Genomic DNA, 20,638 nt, shown 5'->3' with positions numbered 1-20,638 from the left:
GTGACCTACATAGTAACATTTACAATTCTCCCCTCTCTGTGATCAGCAGCTAATCAAGGCTGCCCTAGTTAAACAGTGCGAGGGGAGCGGCTGTGTGGTGACACAGACAAAACTCAGCCTCTTGAAACATGATGAAAGACGCAAAACGGAAAAAGAGATTATTTTCTCTCATTAACTGCATGTGATGATGACATCTCTCTAAAGAAAATACAATTCTCAAATTGAAATTATGAGTTGGATCAGTGAAACATGTGAAATCTTCTTTGTATTCTTTTTTTGTTGTTGTTGAACGCGTCTTCAGGTCGAGCAGCTTGTTTTGATTTCTTCAATCAACAGAGATGTGCTCTGTCTCTGTGAGCCGTCACAATAATGATCTGAATGATGTTATGAAGAGCAGATACATGCAGAGCAACAGTCACATCCGTCTGAGGCATGTGTTTGGATGTGACTCCTCCTGCTGGAAGCTCTGTGCCGGTGCCGGTGGATTCATCAGAGATGCCCAGTTGTGACTTAGTGTGGATCATCTTCTGCTCTGCTGTCATATTTGCTTACAAAATGTGTGAGGCTGTCCTTCAGTGGTAATGTTATATGATTGCTGTGTGCACAAACAAATCGGTTCTGATCAAGTTTGAGCTCCCTTTATTTTATTACTGACACAAACTTGGAGCAGTTTGTCCCTCTGACTTATTATTCTTGTAGCTTGTCTTCTCCCTGTACACATTTCTCATACTGGTATGACATGACAAACAGTGAGGCCACATTTTCTTCGGTATACAGAAATACTGTAATACATGAAAGAAGTGAAGATTAGAAATCTTTCCCTCTTTTTAAGCAGACAGACAGTTGTAATGAGCACACTCTAACTTGTTAATACATTGTAATAGTTACCTGTACAGTGACTGTAACATGTAACTATTCACAGCAGTGGCAATAGCTGATAACGGTCCTTTTATGGAGCGCTACATCATCCCATGATACACTCTTTCTTTTTTTAGTAAACTGTATGTGTTGTCTACCTATTCCCTGTCTCAGTATACAGTATGAGGAGCATGTTTACATTCTGACTACGTCAGCATCACCTGGGTGACTCCACTTCAGCTGTGTTTTATGTTCCGGTACAAAATTCAGCTCAGTGTTGACTCAGCAAAGCAAGTTTGTTTGTATGGTGCCTTTCAACATAAAGGCATTACATAAGTGATTTACATGAGGAAGAAAAAAGGCCCAAAGACAAGATATAAAAGATGCATTGCCATGGTACAGCAGTGCAAGATAAGAATACATTATCATAAAGACATTAATCTCCAGGCATACATGTATTAATGTCCATGTAAATATCAACTATAACAGAGGTTGTCTAATCTCTCTCTACATGTTTGTTTTTGGTTCCCTTGACGGTTTTTTATAGCATACAGAAACTGCCTTTTTTTCTGGAAATGAATGTGAACAGAGGACTGCTATCAAAAACTCACTATGAGGAACTCATTATGTGTTGTTATTGTATAGATGTATGTGCTCTAACAACCCATCACATGTCATCATCTGTTATATTCTCATATTAAAGTCTTATTCTGCAAACTTAGGGGACAAAAAAATGTAAAATGCTATCAAATAAAAATATTCAAGTGAAGTACAAGTATGTCACAGTAGTATTTCAGTGCCGTGCTTGACTAAATGTGTTAAGTCACTTTTCGTTGACTGTTTCAAATACTTGCCTCCATTCTAATCAGTCATTTCCTTAATATCAGGTGTGGAAAGTATCTAAATACATTTACTCATGTACTGTGCTTAATACCAATAGCGTGGTTCTTACACTTTATCTAAATATTTCTATTTTGGGATACATTGTGGACAGAAATGTTGCACTTTTTCTCCACATTTTACACAAAACATGATCAGCAAATGGAATATGATGCATATTTTAATCAGAAATATGGTTGACTCTGGATCTTCCACAGGGGGGCAGTACAGACCACAAGAAATATTTCTGTGCACCAGCAGCAGCTTTTTTTAAAAGCAGGTCTCCAAATCAGCATACAAGACTTTTGTGTGAAGTGTTTTCTATGAATGTTTCAGTGAGACACTGTCTTGTCTTATAGCTGCTATAGTATGTGGTGAGGACAGAGCTTGTCAGCTATTGACATTATCATCACATTGTTAGAAACACAGTGTACAGCCATATATTTGTTATCAGAAAATGTGAATATTCTTCTATATGTTTCTTTCCATCTATAATTTCTCCTGGTGAAACCACAGTGCAGACACAAATGGAACCAACACCGGATTTTAAAGAGATATTAAAAGGTTTATTACAACAACTTATCAATTCAATTTTTATACAGAACTTTCACAAGTAACAAGTACACTTTCAACACAGTATCACACCCTCCTTCTTTTAAAGCCAAGGTAAAACAAATAACCAAAGCTTCCATAAACTGCGAACCAACAACTCAAGTTGTAACAACTTGTTTAATGATATTTATCTGACTGAGACATTATCGAATAAACAGTTAAATTCTCGCAGAGAATTATTACCTCATGCAGATAGCACATAACAGTAAAATTAAAAAAACAAATCATACTGTAAGAAAACAACGTGTTAGCTTCTCGTAAAAACTACACAGTAGTAAGCCAGTACAGACTAAGAGAAAAAAAGGCAAATTGACTTCATGGTGTGATTTGCTTCCTACTATTATTTCAATGATGAAATGCTCACAATTCTTACAAGCAGTAGTAGTGTTACTCTAATATATATGATGTGATTCCAGTTCACATCCGAATGTTTTAATTTTACATGACACCGTATCAATGAGTCAGAGAGAGGCCTAGCCTATGATTGAAACATCGTTAAGATCAGTTTTAACTGCTGATAGAGTTCATGTGATCAACAGGGCTCAGCTACTGAATCCAGACTACTCTATAAAAAAAAGTACATAACACCTAGAAAGATCCCATATGATGTATCATCGATGTTATTTACAATGTTTTCTAAAAACGTCGTCTAGATTTGTGATCATGAAAACAGCGTAATGTCCTTAAGTGTTCTGCGTTAGACACTGAAGCCATAAAGAGTCACTTAGAAAGCAAAGACAGCATAGAAAGCATTACTGAGAAACTATGTTCATGAGACCCTTCATCTGAGAAAAACAAGCTAATCTGCATTAAAAATGTACAGAAGTAGTTTATACAAAAACATTAATGGCACTGAGTCAACGTCACCATGATTGAGTAATGGAAAAGGTACTGCAATCCTACAATCACTGCTTCAGGAACAATCAGACTACAGATGGAATGTCAATGAAATAACACACATTTCTAATGAGCTCACCTCCTCATTAAGACTATTGTTTTTCTTTTCTTTTTTTACAAACATTCAAACTGCACAATGCGACTACAGCTGATCTCACAGAAAAAGTTGTCTGATTTAAAATCGGATTCAGCCATTTACATTTGTGTAATGAGACAGTATTCAAATCTACGTCTAAAAAGCTGCCGGTACCTAACATGTGGACTGTCAAAACTCTAAAAAAGGTAAACCCGTCATCTCTCAAAATGTGCAAAATGGAAAAAAAGCAAACATTTTAACAAAAAGTGACTACATCATATAGATAGTGCTTTTTAAAGACATGAACACAAACTAAATTAGAAATGAGCCACAACACACTTTGGTATGGTCTCTAACGGTTCACCGATCAACCTTCAGGCTGATTGCCTTCAAATAAAAAAATAGAGAAGATTAATTAATAAATAATTCACACAAAATACAAAAACATTTTAGAACCATGTGTTTTACATTTTACACCTAAAGTGCCTGTTTCTTTTGTCTTCATCAATTCCAGAGAAAACATTTGCATTTTCAAAAGCATTGCCTACAAAGGACAAAAAAAAAAAAAAAAAAAATGGACCAAACTCAAACAAACTTAGTCAAGAATAAATTAAAAACAACGCGGTCCAAACTGAAGCGGAGAGAGAATCCCTTTCCTCTGTGTGTCAGAGAGATCAAGGAGGCAACAGCGCTCCCAGTGCTGACGCTCGTGGACAGTTCAGGACGATCAACTCCCTGAAGGCTGCGACGGGGTGGCGCCCCTCCGCGACTGGCTCTCCTCTGTGCTCTGGTTCGATGTGGTGGTGGATGGGGCGGAGGTGGCCGGGGTGGCGGAGGAGGAGCTGACTCCGTTGGACGTGCTGATGGAGCTGTGCTGGATGGCCTCATTCTGGGGGCTGCCGGGGACGGACATCTCCTCGCAACTCTCGTCTTTGTCGGAGACTGTGGTGGGAAACACGAGGAGAAGAAGATGATTGCGCTGTAATGGTCTGAGAGTTTCTTACAGACGTTTCATGCTCCGGGACTGCTCGGGAAAGCTTTGTCACGTAGGCCTAATCAGATGTAAAACAGCTATTTGCATGTGGTGTACGCAAACGGTTTTCATTAATCCCCATAATGCTACTTCTGCACCCCTTCCTTTAATTAAAGCTCCAATGTCAATTTAAACCCACATCATAAGGGTGCATTACATTCTGGGGCATGTGGCAGTGTTTCCCACCCCTAACTGCATTCTCATTTGTTTTTTGTTACCTTGCCAACTACTGCAGCGACAGATGATTACAGCACCTGATTTTAATGATGCTCACACTGGAGAGTAGGGAAGACTTGGAGTCGAAATGCCACCAGCTGTTAGGCAGTTGCATTGAATTAATTGGATCCTGATGGAAAAAAAAAGACTCCACTCTCATGCTCTGTTTCGTAAAGGAATAAGGAGCACAGTGATAATTAATATTGTTAATGATTTGAAGTCACTTGTTATGGCACTTTGTAATTAATGACTGGGCTTCCCATTTGAAATGTAAAATACAGATTCCATAGCAAGAGGAAGCAATTAACGCGCAATACAAATGTCTTCACATTAGAGGCTTCATCCGCCTTCTTGACTGGACTTTGACCGCGTGATTTAGTGTGAGTGAATGTCAAAGCGCTATAAACTCCCTTGCTGTTTTACTATACAGAAGGTCAACCTCAGAATAAATCAGCTTGGTGGTTTTGTTCCATGTTCAAGTGAACATTATTACTCCTAACGACATTAAGGGGTGGCGAGCTGATATATCATAATACTCAGAGATTCTGGTTCCCTGGGCAGCCGGAGCTTCTTTCTGCTCTCCTGATTTCTGAAGTGGGGTTCGCTGTAAGCAGATGGACAGCTTGGTGTGCCAAGTGAAAGCGTGTCCTGGCTTGTTTGTGGGGTAGTCTGGATAATTTCCCCCCACCTGCCACGGCTACGCCTGGGCAGGACGATGAAGGGTATTACCGGGTCTGGAGGGCAGAGGAGCCTTACGGGATATGTAACACTAACAAAATGAATGGCGTGATGAGACCTTTACAAGAGTGAGGGGCATTGATCAGTCACAATTAAATAATATGCTTTAGTAATTTGGAAAGATAGATTATTTCAGTGATTCCCAACCAGGAGTACTCATGCTTCAGGACAGCGTGTACTTATGCAGTTGCCAGGGTGTAGGCTACATGACAGACCAACTCAGTGGAACAGCTTAGCTAATTTGAAATAACATAAATCTCAATTTCAATCAATAATATTAAGTTAATACCAGTAAAGCACATGTTGAGATGTCAACTATGTGAAATATAGTTAGCAAGCAAGCCAAGATGTCTTAACAGTTAGCTAAAAGTAATGAACAAACAGTTCAGATAGATAAATGACACGTATAAACAGTTGAAATAGCTCAAACATTCATATATTTTTAACTAACCTAATTCAGTCCTTGACATGGTGCAAAAGCTCAAAGTAGTTCAAACTTGAAATATATAACTAGAAGTAAATTGGATAATTGGATAAAATAGTTTAAGATAAAGATAAATGGTTAGGATTGCTAAAGATAACTGTATGAAATAGCATAACAATATTCACCTATAAATAATCAATAGCATTAAACAACCTCCAGTTTGACATCAGTTCAAAAGGAAACATTTGGAACACGATGGGTGGTCTTGATGAAGGGGTACTTGAGCGTGACTGATGGGGCTGCGGGGGGACATCAGACAGACATGGTTGGAACCCAATGGATTATTTCATTCTGCCACTTTACCAGATATTTATTTTCACTCTCACATTAGTTGACTTTCTTTCTTGGCTCGTCTCAAAAACAGCACAACCTGTCATCATGAGCCAAACTGATGAACTGGGGTATTTGGATGAGGTCATATTTTCCCGAACAGGGTAAAAAGTGTTCCAAATGCCTTCCTTCAGAAAAGGTCTGGAAACACTGGACAGACAAACACATGAGAAAGATGACCCAATTCATCTGCAGATCTTACGTAAAAAAAAGAAAAAACAATTCAGGAGGTACCAAATGAGACCTGGCTCTGACAGCCCACTCTAGCCTGGAAACCATCAGTCCCATAATACACATGACGTGTGTCAGTGGGATGGTTAGCAATAAGGGATGCATAATGAACAGCCAAGCCTGCTGGACACCCCACAACGAGAACGCTCTGCAGTCTTGTCAAGCTTGCTGCTTTAATGGACTCATTTCAGAGGCAATCATTGTCAATACAAGTCAGCGGAGGCGTTTAGAGCACAGTGGAGAAGTGGCTTGGAGCACACTTGTTCTTGTTGCATACTGCCTCACCTGTGAGGGAAGGTGAGTTATGACCAAAAAGTCAGAATGACAGTGCTCCAGTCTCGGCAAACGAAGAAATATTGGTGATATAATTCTAAATGAGACCACATGATGAACAGGAACTGGCATGGAGGCGACAGGCTGACTACGGGAAATTTAAATGAACAGGCTGCAAATGGCAGAATCTTCCCATACATTCAAATATTCATAAAGACGATCATTGTATGGGAACTGAATTTAATTATCACATGTAGGTGTTACAAAATGGGAAATCATGCTTTCTCATCCATTTCTTGACAATCCAAGCATTTAGTTTTTGGACATTCTTCCTGCAGACTTTTAGCTTCATTCTCCTTAAGACAAATGTTTACTTTGGGTGTCAAATTTGGAGAAAACCACTTTCTTGTGGATACCACCTGTGGCCTCCTGAAAGGACTCAGACACTTCTGCTGGGGAGAATTTGTCAGAAACAACACTGCCAATAAATATTTTAACTTTTTCAAAGTTTTTTGTTGATGTTTTTTTTTATAAAAGAAAGAAGGGATGTGATGTGTCTGCATGGCCTCAAGCAAGACATGTCCTTCTAGTGGTTAGCTGGAGCTCATTTTCGAAGCATCTCACTGGCAGCCTCGGGCTGAGAATAATGGAGCATTACTCACTGTGATAGCCAGATTTCTTCTGCATGGCGGTTACAGGGCAATCTTTATGAGCCAGAAGAAGCTGCTTCAGCTGAGCCACTTCGTTTCGCAGCAGGGTGACTTCATTCTTTGGGAGAGACGAGACACAACAGGCACTCAATAAAATGGTCACTCTGGAGCATATAGTGTGTCAGATTACCACACGAAGACAGACAGATAACACGGACTTCAGATCTGTAAAAATAAAAGATTTTCCAGTTCAGATTTTACGTTCTTAATTTTTTACTTTCTTCATTTAATTTGTACTCACTGGTAGACAAACAATGACACTGTTTCTACATTTTCCCAAACAACTTCAGCATTCAATATGGTTTTAGCTACTTTATAGCTTACATCTAAAGGTCCAGTGTGTGAGAATAAGAGGGATTCAGGAGGATCAATTGGCAGAAATGGAATATAACATTCAAAATTACAAATAATGAAAATTACTAATTTTCATTAGTGTAATCACCTAAACAAAAAAAAAGTGTGTTTTCATTCCCTTAATATGAGCCTTTTATGCCTACTGACAAAGTGCTTCCTCTTTAGTGGAATCTGTATCGTCCTGCTTGTACAGCAGCCCAGAACGGACAAACTGATCACTGACCATAAGTTACCATAGGGGAGGATGATGGGAGGGGCATTTTGTCACAGCTTGATGCCACTAAATCCTCCACAGTGTAACTTTTTAAAACATGTATAGATCTTTCAGTAAGTAATTAAAACAATAAATGCTAAACAGACATACGTGTCAACAACAAACTCACTCATTGCTCACTCGTTCTGTGTGTACCATATACATGTGACTACCCGTTTACAGCCAGAACATTTACTATAGCTGCTAAGCTATCTTCTATACATAGATTTAGGACTTTCCATCAGCATGAGGCTTATTAGATAAGATGCTGAACTGTCCCTTCAACAACTGTCTGCTCCTTTCCAATGTTTAAACAACATGCCCTGGGTTATTTTATCTGGTGCCCAGTGTTGTTATACTTGTTTTGTTTTTCTCTTTGCCTTGTTGTATATTTGGAGGCCTTTTATAAAGACCTTGGCCTGGGGACAACAGATGAAAAATAGCCTTTTGGCTAAACTGGCTTTTTTACTCATGAATCGCCATGTGTTTATTATTTTGCATTCATAATTCCTGTAAACTAAAACTAAACTATCTGGAGAAAGAAAATGTCAGCTTGATTAACTTCCTGGTGTAGCTGGAACCCAGAAAATAGATAGATGAGGACTTCAACTCATGACAAGATCCTGAGTGAAAGTGTACCCCAAAACCTGCAACTATATAGTTCTTGTTCAATACTGTATAAACAACAAACTGCAGCTTGAATGTGGCTTTGTACCATCTCTACATGAAAAGCTGTACCTCTGAGGTGCCATAAGATTTTAATGCTTATTATTAATGGCTTCACAGGGTTAAACTGTCAAGACCTCCATTGTACAGTAAGTACATGAACACAAGATTACTGCACAGAAACTCATATTTTCTTTCCTGAGAAACAGAAAACACAGGGAGAGGCAGCAACACAATGAATGAATTCAGAATAAAGAATGATGCACTTCTTCATTTATGCTTTTCCTGCACAGTAATTATGGGCCTTCACTGGATACCGACCAGAACGTTTGTCAGGGGTGAGCTGTTCGGATCGTCAGTGCAACTTTGTGGATGCTGCCGAGATTTACACTCTCGTGCCGTTACAGCTCCCGGGGGAACCGAGGATTTCTGCATGTCGTAAAAGGGAGCCACATTACGCTGAAGGTGACTTTAACTGGATTTAGAGCGGCCGGGGGCCCACGGAACACCCAATGGCAGATTTAAGCTCCTTCCCTTCTCCTTTAAAGGACTATGGGCGGCTTAATCTATTAGTCTAAAAGCAGCCAATTTATTTGATTCCATCTGTTTAGTCTTGCTGCTGCTGGCAGGGCTGAGCTATTGTAAGACAGATTTAAACACAGCTGGAAGGGGGCGTCTGTATCACATGTAGCCAATGCCATATTCACTGCGCTCTCACTTCCGTAACTGCTGCCAGTTGCAGCCAATATAAACACTGGTGCTCTTTTAAAACTCTCCTTCCACTCTGCCATAAAGGAGTGTATAAGACAGACTTTATAGGCAAGAGTCCAACATGTCCACATCCATTACAAAATGTTTTTAATTCAACATACAAACTGTTTGATTGATTTACAGTTAAAGCTATGACAGTAATACTGCTGCTAACACTCAAACTGTATCACACCTGGAATTTTAATCTGGACTTTTGAGAGTTAAACTTGTTTCTAACTTTGCGAATTAATCGAAAGTGAGCAAATGGGCCTTAGGTGATGCTGGGAGCCCTGTGTGCTGCCTGGTCTGACACCTCATTAAAAAACCAGTTAAGGATGATGTTAAAATAATTGTGCATCATTAGAGGCAGTTTCACTGATCAGCTGGGCCATGTCAGCATGGGGGTTTTAACAAAAACTGCACTGCTGATTAATGCCTTCATATAAAGTGCCCTTTTATTCTCTGCCACATGTTGTTCCCTTCTTTGTGGTTAACAGCGATGCGATCTGCTTATAACCCCATTCATATACCTATCCTCCCCCCTTTCATCTACTTATATTTAAAAAGAAGCTCAGCAAGTGCACCCATGACAAGTGGTGATAAGTCGTTTTTGAACCAAATATTAACGACATGAACCCATTTCATTTCCAGCGCTGTCTGTCCCCTCCTCCACCCTCCACATCTTACTCCGCTTTCATAGAAAAATAAGACAGTGAGCAAATAAACACCACATCTCATTTAATTGTCTGGAACACCGATGTGCCGCACCCCCGGCTCACACTTATCAACAGAGACAGCGGATACATGAACTGTTTCGAACTTGTCAGCATCAGATCCTAATTGCTTCCAGCAAAATGAAGGTTCAAAAAGACACCTTTCCCTGGGAGATTTTTGAGGCCATTCAGTAAACTGCTGAGACAGAAGCAAAGACACGCTTGCGCGCGGCTGACATCTGGAGGATACATCTTTATTGACAGGGACGTATCGATGTAAAGGGCTCACACACCGCTGCTGTCACACGGCAGCTCTTCTTAATCGGCTTTAATGACTTCATCACCGCAGAAGGGAAAAGTCTGTGTACACACTCGTACACTAACGGCACGTGATGATAAACAGACACAAGCATGCATACATACACACACAAACTGACACATCGATGTATAAGAGCGTGAAAACAAAGACAGATGAAGCGGCTGTTGTTACATGCAGTAGAAAGGTGAGGAGTACCTGGAGTTGTCCGTTCATGGAGCTGAGGTCCTCGGCCTTCTTCTCCAGAGACTGGACCCACACTTTCCTTTTCTGCCGACAGCGAGAGGCTGCGGCACGGTTACGCTCCAGGAACTTGCGCCGCTTCTCATCGGGGTCTTCACTTGTGGTTCTGCGCCGCCGACCCCCTGTGCTTGGAGGGTTTTGCACAGGGGGAACTGGGGATGCCTGAAAAATAATGATAATACAAGACAATAACTAGCAGAACAAAACCATGACAATATCTGTAATATCCTGCTGTGCAGCACTGGATATTGCATACACAGTAACTGAACTGATGTGGTTACATACATATCATACTGTAGCTGCTGTCACTTGTCACATTATGCACTTCAGTTGCCTTTACATGATTTTCAGGAGGGTAATCTCACCTAATTACCAATTAGATATGTCAGATTACCAACAGAGGGACATCATCAAATCCAGCTTTATAATTGGCATCAAGTTTAAACAGTGCCATATTATATGTTGTTGTGCTTACACATGGCTTTATAAGCAAGAAGGACTTGTTTTTACTTTTAACTAAAAGTTAACCGTGAAAAAAGTTTGCTACCACAAATGTATCTACCGTCTATTCACACTGAATGTTACCGCTGATAAAAAACCTGGACTTAAACTGTCAAGACCTCCATTGTACAGTAAGTATAACACCTTTTTTTTAACAACACATTTGAACCAAATGACAAGCCAGTAGGGCTGCACAAAATGGTTGTATAAAAAAAAATAATAATAAAAATCATTATTTTTTTTATAATTATTGAACTAAATTAAAACACTCTGTGCAGTGAGCAGAAGTGTGTCGCTGTTCTGGAGTTTGAATGCTTACAGGTGTCTCTGTGGTGGAGGTGGCCGGCTGCTGAAGGGAATGAGGAGAAGGTTCCTCAGTCGTGGGCAGGTGAAGTGGAGGAGCAGGAGACAGGACTGCGGCCGGGGCTGGTGTTGGTGTCGGAGTTGGAATTGGAGTTGGAGTTGGGGTTGGACTTGGGGTCGGAACAGGAGAAGCGGGAGCAGCAGTGTGGGTTACAGAGCTGCTCTGGACTTCGCCACCATCTCCGTTTGTTACCTGAGGAAGCTGCTGGCTTAACGTGGCTTTCAGTTTCTGTGAAGATAAATCAGCAGTCATGAAATGTTTGTGCAAAGAAATGGTCGGTAAGAAAGGAAAACTATATTCATTCATGTAAACATGGTAAAAATTAAGTCATGCTACCAGACTTGCACTTTATTAACTATGTTACTACATTAAACTATGACTTTCACTTGTGAATACCTTCTTCTTAGAAAGTATCCCTAGTTGTGTCGGGCAAAGAAGGTAATTATAATTAAAAAAGACTGCATGTGATTCAAATAATTTAAAAATGAAAAAAAGGAATCCAAACTGTTAATTTAAATAAAATGCAATCTCAAAACTTTGTAGTTAAAACAAAAAATAATAGCCCAGAATGGACAAACCAAACACTGGCTCTATAGAGCAGCTCCTTTCCTTTCCTTTATATTGTGGTTTTAGCAGCCACTATAGAGGAGGGATAGGCAGGTTGCAAATCTTACACACTGGACCTTTAAGGTCATAGAATGGGATTCTAAAAAATAAGAAATCAAAACCTGAAACTGATTTTAAAAAGTACAATTACAATTTGCAAAGACACAAGCACAAACTGAGCAGACTGATTTTTGTTATTTTGCACGGGGTTGTAATCCTATCCATATTGCAGAGTTGTTGGACATCCTAGGCACATTATGTGGTCCCAACTATGAAAAAACGTTTGTTTGTTTATTTTTACTAGAACTGCATATGGCAAACACAAACACAGCCCATTCAGAGAAACTGTTTCTCTGCAGATTGGTGTCCATAATTCACAGGCCAATTCCTCCCGTATCAAACACCAAGCAAACAAGGTGAAAGTGAATGAGCCTTTCGTAGCAATAATAAAGTGAGAGGGAATACATTTACATGAGAAAACAGAGGACCACATTATTCTAACAACTACCTTTGCCAGACCAATCTATCTACCAAATTAGTTTATCGTGTAATACCCTTCCAGAAGCTCTTCTGGCAGAAACAAGATATTATTCTCTTGGAATGGCCCATAGAAAGAGGGAAAAGCCAGTCAGATTCATATTTCATCTCTGCCATGGAAACCTCATCAGTGTAATAACCCTCCATCTCATGGGTGTTATTCAACCATCTGCTACTATATTACTTATCTTTATTTTGCAACTAATTAACAGCATAATCTTCTAAATTCAGCAAGTTAATTATCATTATTGTGGTCTTTGCAGCATCATCAGTCCTTGTAAAGTGCCGTCTCTGCGCCCCTTGAGAGCCGGGTGGGGGCGGGGAGCAGGCAGGTTGAGCGGGGGTCTGTTTTCTTGACGCGGGCTCATTAGGTGTTTGCTGATGAGCCGAGTGCAGTGGGAGGTGCCAGCAGTAAGGGGGGGGGGGGTGCAGGTCAGGCAGGATTCTGCTGAACAAAAGGTTCCATGCAGGGTGAGGCCGACTTAATGTGCCTCGCTGAGCGTGTGCCAGGATGCCCCCAGCTGGCTCTCGTTGGTAGCCCCCCTCCGGTTGGCCCCGGTGACGGCGTGCTGAGCGCAACGCTGTCTACGCGTTTGTCATCTCCCTACCCCATGATCCCAAACAACACCCCCTCCCCTCCCTCTTGTCCTCCTACTCGCCAGTCAGGATCAATCCTTCCCTCCAAACACAACACAACACACACACACACACACACACAGATCTCCTCACCACAGCTTATCTGTTAATTTCCACAGGCGGAGCATGCTGCGAACACTTACAGGTTCTGTGTTCCGTGCTTCATCACATTGCCACTGATCTCCCACACAACACTTCATATCCCTGCCCTTCAACCGTCACTTCTTAACACAGGACGACTGGGTTACAAGACTGCTATGACCGTCTTCTCCCCACAGAGAAACATTTGGAATATTCATGTAGATCTTTTCTTTCTTTCTTTCTTTCTTTCTTTCTTTTAGTAGCTTGATTATTCTGAATCAGCATGGCTACAACTACAGCTAATTTTCACAATCTGTTGATTTATTCAGATTGATTCATTAACTTATTCAGTGTATTATCAGGTACACGAAAGAAAAGGCAGAAGATTCTTCCCTTTTCTTCAGTGGTATTGTAATCAGCATCCAGTTTTGTAAAGCACTTTGGACTGCATCTTTGCACTAATAAGTGCAATACAAATTGTTATTATCATTTGTAGTAGTAGAAGTAGTATTATTGAATGTTTATTTTGCTTTTAAATGACTACAACACTTATTCGATTCATTTTCTTTGAACGGACTACTAACCTACTGATCGCAGAATAGAAAAACTACATGTGAACATTGATGAAAGAGGGATACTAATTAAAAATCTAACAACGCTGTTTTTGTAATACTTCACACGTGGCCTTTCACTAGCGCCCTCCTCTGCTCAAAGAAAGCAGCTGCTCACTGATCTTCGAGCTCTCTCATTACTTTGGTTGTTATATCTCTCTCAGATGGGAAATAACAGACACAACATGAAAATAACATTTGATGTAGAAGAAGAGACAATTAATACCAGCTTTGCTTCTGACTGGACGGGCTGTGGCTGCGGTTGTGGCGAGGGAGGTCCAGGGATCCCAGGGACATTAGGCACTACGGTGACAGGTCTGACAAGCTGACGGCAGAGACACAGAGACAGATCAGCATAGATAAAATTAGTCTTCGGCAGTAAAAAGGCAGGCAGTGCTCCCCCCACACAACACAAACACACATACACACACCAGACACACACGGCAGGCTCTCAGAGTTTCCTCATATCTCAGCCTCATTACGTTGGATGGCCTGTTATTTTGTGGAGGCAGCGCCACATGGAGATGCAGTGTGCACGCTAATGAACCTCTGCCTGCCTGCGTGAGAGCATATGGACAGGGAAGCTGAGGAGAGGATGGAGAGACACGAGTCGGAAGGCCAGAGCCGGGCCTCTTCTCGCTGCTGCTGACAATGAGACAGAGGGAGGTGGGGAAAGCTGGAGGGGAGGGGGGGTGATCGAGTGAAAGGGAGGCTCAGTTGTGGCTCGTGTTCTCCATCTACTTTTGCCCTCCTTTACTTGTCAGCGGCTTTCCCAGTCCCCACAGGCTGGGAAGATGTGAAGTTTTTTCCCCGCTGTGCTGCTATCAGGAGATAATCATCTGCTGCTCAGTGTTCCACACAGACAATCAGCACTACCGCGAACAACAAAACAAGCTTCCACATGGGGGAGTTCAAAAATATACCAACAAGACCTCTGTTTACAACATACTTTCTATGAGACTCTATCCTAGTTGTAGTTATAATTGTTTAGCAGAACACATTAGTAGTATCATCTTCCGGCTCTGCCAGGAATGAAAAGCTAATTGTACAAGGACAAATGGCAGCGAAGCATTCTGGACTGGAGCCTGCTGTGCTTCAGCCAAATCCATCGTCTTTGCCACAGTGACACACAGTTTTTATTCGAAAGTCGATTATTTCACTCAACCTCTACAGCGCGGAGTTGACTGCCAAATCTGAGGTGCCAACACTGTAAACAGTCCCTCTGTCCAAGTAGAGCAAAGAAAATATGTGGTAATGATGTATCTGAATGTCACTTTAGAAGGACTTCCGTTAGACTGAAGTGAATGACTGTCCATTCAAATTTAAAATGTGAGTTACAAACAGTGGCCAACAAAGCATAAAGTAACAACATGGTCCAGTGGTTTTGTTATACTACACGCTGGACTTAACAGGTCATCTAAAATTACTCGATGGAGAAAGAAAGATGCTTTAGTTCATTTGTGCGGCTGTTCTGATGACTGGAAGCTCTAGATCAACTACTAAATGGATCTTGTAGTAGAGATCATGTGGTCAGGTACTGTTTTCAAGATCAAGAACAAACTTTAAGGCACTACTTTTACACCATTGTGAATGAAGAGTCCTCAAGTGCTACGAAAAAAATACTTCCATCCATGTAAACTTTACCTACAGAAGATCATGTTATATAATCGAAAGCTTGTTAACAGTTACTTAATGAAGCTTGCGACGAGATCGTCTTCTCAACAAATCCTACTGGGCCAGAGAGTAAAAGGTCACTACATGAATTCTTAAATCTCTGATTGTTTTAGTCAAAGAGTCATTACATTTTCAGAATAATCAAGAAAAACTCTCATTTCAAAACTCTGTCCCCCCCACCCAAACACACTAAAACAAAAGATGAATATAACACAACCAGCAGAACACTCACAGGGATTGTAGTTGGGATATGTACACTTGAGCTTGTAAGAGACGCAGGTATAGCAACTGGCATGGTCTGGCCATTAGGCAGCTGTAAGAGCACAGGGAAGGTGCCAGACACTGGGCTGAAAGAGGGAAAGAGAACAAATCCTAATGAGTTAAATGACAAACAACTTTGTGATTAACACACAAAGCAGAATTCCACATTAATCAAATACAGTGATGGCTACTAAAATACCAACATTATGTCATAAACAGGCAACGGCTTATGGAAATAAAGTGCAACTACAACAAAATCCAACTCAAAATACACCTGTTGCACAGCAGGTTCAAGCAATAACAATGGGTGAACACATGTTGTTACATTAGACCCCATAAGTGACATCAGTCTTGCCCAGATATGGACTTCTGGTTTGGAACAACACAGGTGATTTTTATGCATTTATTAAAATAGAGGATACCTTTATCCAAGTAACCTGCAACTCCACCACTTTTACACATTTAAGTGTGTAACTGGGCTTCGGGAGTTAAACTGCATATGTGCAGGCAATCACAATTGTTAAGACAGATATTTAAAAGTCCAATTTACTTCAACTTTGACCTTTTAAGCTTACTGCAGCTGTGACTCTGTTTCACAAGCAATTTCATTTGCATACGCATCCATTTGGCTAGCTCTAACTAGCTTGTTTATTTGAGTAATGTTCACCTATTGTCATCTTATTTATTTTTTCACCATTTGGAAATAGTCCGTATTTCAGCATTGCTGGTGTTGTTATTGAAGATGGGACTGATGAGGTCTACAGCCAAACATAATTAAAAAAAAAAAAAAACCTGCAGAGGGAAAATAAATCAAAAAACAAAACAAGCACATGCCTCATGAAATATGAGCTCACCAGACGAAACTGCACAAATATAAATTAAAAGAGAAAAAAGATGACTTGATGAAACTACGATTTTTAAAAATGGATGTTTGGAGTTACTTACACTATAGGCCTATTAGTGGATGGGACTTGGGTAATAACAGAGCTAGATGTTGGTGACGGGAGAGCTTGCTGTATAACAACACTAGCCTCTGAGGTTGCTAGGAGTACATTGGGAACTTGGAGGGATGCAGGATGGACTATAGCGGATGTTGGCAGTGAGGCTGGCTGCAAGGATATATCCTGAAAACATCATAGAAGACCTTAACTTCAGCAAGTGTTTAATCAACACCAAATTCTCTAGATTACTTCTAATGATCAAGATTATGCTTGAATCTCACCGTAATCTTCTCAATATTAGCAACAGAAGAAATAAACAAATTGAATTATTTTGTTTAAGTCGAGTAATGTTTCCCCAGAGGGTTTCTTGAGAATAAGTTTGAGCAGTATGGACCATATGAAGCAGTATCTTTGAGACCAAGTCAAATTAAAACCAGTAAATCATTTGATTAATTATTAAACTGATATTCAATCCAGTGGATCTGTAAATCAAGAGTAAATTATCAATCACACAGCAGAACACCTTTTGTTCACTCATGACAGCCTTGTAAACTTTCTGTTGTCAGCACAAACAGCTAAGTCCAAAGCGATACCTTGTCATCACTTGTCGTAGATTCAGGGTGAGGCAGAGGGCTGTCTCGATGTGCCTCAAGAGGTGTGCGTTCCTCAATTTTGTTGCGTATGATAGGCGTTGCAAGAGGTGACAAATCCAACGGCAACTGCAGTAAATAAAGAATAAATCTCCTCAGTAAAACACATCAGCAGTAGAAATGCTCACGATGGGACAAACAGGTGATTTGATGACAGAGTTCGATGACAACAACCTTTTTAATGTCGTCTTCGGTAGCTTTTTTGAAGTCATGGTCAAATGGACTTGCAAGTTCGTTGAAGAGGCCGACCTCCTCGCAGTTCTTCAAAAAGCGGGTGGGTGTAGGGGTTTGGTCTGTGATGGAAGAAAACCTTCAGTACATTACTTTCATCACTTACATCACGTTCAGGTACAGTATCAATTACATCCAAATATCTAAACTTCAGGAGAACTCACCAGCAATGATGACACTGTCGTTCCTTGCTGGGCCAAACTTCAGGGTCATCTCATGTTTGTGTTTGTGGACAGCCAGGTGATCCTCATTTGTAAATCTCTATGGAAAGTTAAAAAAAAGAAAACAGGACAGGAGGACACTCAGAAAGGACCTGTTTGGATAAAGTCCAGAGCATCTGTTTGAAGCTTATGGTGCCTATAAATGTGCAGCAACTGACCTTGTGACAAAAATTATATCTTATATTAAACATCTTTGCTCTCATTTCTCAGGTTAGGCCCAAATCATTAGCTGCTGCATTGCTACTTTAGCTTGGAACACAAATGTGTGCTCCAGGGTTCATTTGTTTCGTCAACATATTCACAATGGCACCATTTATGCTAGAACACTAAATCAGTTTAAACATTTAGTGAGACCTTTTTTCTTGGATATCTGGGACCTGAAGTTCAGTTTATACTTTGGATATGCACACTTAAACATACTGAGTTTCTTAAAAAGAATGACACAATTACTTTGAGTACTCACTAGCTCTGACTGTGATTCCTTTAAGGCCAAGAAAAATTAACAAATACATACACTGCAAAACTGGCAGTGTGGGGGCAACCCTTTTTATAACACTATCCAGGAAATCTATGGGACATGCAACCGTTTTGTAATTTGTAAACAACATATGAGACCTGATTGATTGCACATGCACATTAAAATACATCATCTCAAGAATGTATTCACTCTTTCTTCAAATCATTTAATAGGGCTAAGGGTAAAGCCCTACTGATAGTAGATCTGAGCACCAATGCTGATACTGATATTAGAGAGTTAAATAATTCAAATGTCAATATATCAGCTGATATTCACACATCTTTTTAAATGACCCCTTGAACATGTTATCAAACACCGACAAAACAAAGATTTTTACATAAAAGAGGCAGGACATTTTACAGTCTAACAATAAGCTTTGTGATCCAAAATTAGTGCACTGACACAATAAACTTTACAGGGAATTGTGTAATTGTGAATTACCACAATGATCTTTTTTTCTGCATTATAATCTCTAAAAGAAAAAGTTTTCAAATCAGTGTGTAATGGACAGCATGTACACCATGTACCAATTGGACATGGGAACTTTCCCTGAGCGCCAGCAGTGGCTCAGAAAGCCCTGTGTTCCCTGTATGCCGGTTGCTCTTTTGAAATTTGATTACTTGCAAATGTGTTTGGTAAACTGCACCAGTAAAGTTGTACATCAAATGGGTTTGGCATTTTTAGAATAACCATGTGGTGCTACTAAGTTATGTTTTCATCCACAAACTAAGTGATGCACAGATAACCTTTGGCAAGGCAGTATTTCAGTCCACGTATAAGAGCACTGAATGATTTCTTGGTCTTTGAACAAAATATAATGAGGCTGCCATCTGTAGTGTCCTATGTGCACTGTACTTGTATAGGTCTAAACACATGGTAATTTGAAATACTGGCACAAAGTGCCATTTGTGATAACGCGGATGACTTACCTGTCCACACCCAGGAGCAGTGCATTGGAAAGGTTTATCATCACTCATATTAAGGGATTCCTGTTGTGTCACCCTGCAATTAGACAAGAAAAGTGAATGTGAGCAGACAAAAAGATGTGCATTAATGTGTGTACCAAGAGTTAGCTGTTTGTAAATGACACCAGGGGTCCTTCAAAATATAAAACAAACATTGTGATTATAGAAAATATTATTTCAGCAAACGCACAGAGGTGATATCGAGTAATGTTTGACCAGCAGACGGTTAAAAAGCTAGAAATATGGACAAAGCATATCGATGATGGGCGGCTGCTGAGGTTGTTTACACCTCAGTGTCATAAAAAGACGCAAAATTCTCGGTCCAGTTACTTTGGTACAAATACACGTCTGAGGGGGACAACTTTAACTACCCTCGGCTGACAAATGTACCCTTTGACAGTTGTAAATATCACCGCTCATCATGAGTAGGCGTCAAACAAAACACATAACGTTATTACAGAGAGATTATCTGCTCCAGTCGCTTCCATGGACTAGCCTGAGCCCCTGCGTTAACATACAAGCGTCGCCATGTTTGGACCTAAATATCACAGTAAACAGAGGAGATGTCAACGTTTATTTCGAGGCCGTTTCGTTGCACCGGAGCACAAGTCCCTCCCGGTTACACATATTATGCCTTTTACAACCGCTTTGTAGTCATTCACTATCAGTTTATGTGGTCACTTACCCCTCAGCCACAACCCTTGATGTCCAAAATCCCACGTCTGTTCCAAACTATCGCGAGAACAGCTTGGGCTCTTCCGTAAACGTCACACGCGGACAGCCAAGATGTCATTTTTTTTTTTTTTTTTTAATAATGTTTGATCCTCATCAGAAAGTTATAGTGACAGCTATGTAGGAATGTGATAAAATATGCCCTCCAGACATGTTTTTAAACACATGTACATGTTTTCAATAGGGTTAGGGATTTTCTGTGTATTTATAAAGGTATATTATTTCGTTTGGTTACTGAACACAATGTACCCTTTTCCCATTGCCCCATTCAGGTCCTGCAGGCTTCAAGTTTCCACACCTCCTTTATGTAAGTTGCAAACTCATTGGACGGTACTTGAGGTTCTGTGTACCACACACATCTGTTGATGTATCTCATTTAAAAAACTGCATAGTGGCATTCTGTTTAAACTTTTGGTGTTTTAGTAATGTATCTGCTAACAACTATGGACAGACATTTATCTTTTAGTTTTAGAAGGCT

At 40.3% G+C, this 20,638-nt stretch overlaps 1 protein-coding gene across 3 annotated transcripts; it reads right to left on the bottom strand.

Moving 5' to 3' along the window:
* Positions 1 to 2,287: 2,287 nt before the first annotated feature.
* On the bottom strand, positions 2,288 to 20,194 carry atf2 (activating transcription factor 2). Of its 3 annotated transcripts, none has more exons than XM_037110622.1 (12): positions 20,114 to 20,194; positions 19,393 to 19,465; positions 17,890 to 17,986; positions 17,669 to 17,787; positions 17,438 to 17,563; positions 16,849 to 17,027; positions 15,875 to 15,989; positions 14,195 to 14,293; positions 11,453 to 11,725; positions 10,588 to 10,794; positions 7,290 to 7,395; positions 2,288 to 4,264 (listed from the first exon to the last, which is right to left on the bottom strand). In XM_037110622.1, the coding sequence occupies exons 2-12, from the start codon at positions 19,438 to 19,440 to the stop codon at positions 4,050 to 4,052; spliced, it is 1,584 nt and encodes a 527-aa protein (XP_036966517.1). In that variant the 5' UTR covers positions 19,441 to 19,465; positions 20,114 to 20,194; the 3' UTR covers positions 2,288 to 4,049. The 3 variants fall into 3 exon arrangements, with proteins under 3 accessions (XP_036966517.1, XP_036966518.1, XP_036966520.1); XM_037110623.1 differs by lacking the exon at positions 20,114 to 20,194 and adding an exon at positions 19,887 to 20,094; XM_037110625.1 differs by lacking the exon at positions 2,288 to 4,264 and having other exon boundaries at positions 7,282 to 7,395.
* Between the last annotated feature and the right edge of the window lie 444 nt (positions 20,195 to 20,638).

Source organism: Acanthopagrus latus, chromosome 9 (genome assembly GCF_904848185.1).
Source record: "Acanthopagrus latus isolate v.2019 chromosome 9, fAcaLat1.1, whole genome shotgun sequence".
Taxonomy (NCBI): Eukaryota; Metazoa; Chordata; class Actinopteri; order Spariformes; family Sparidae; genus Acanthopagrus; species Acanthopagrus latus.
This window is presented reverse-complemented; position numbering and strand designations above follow the sequence as displayed.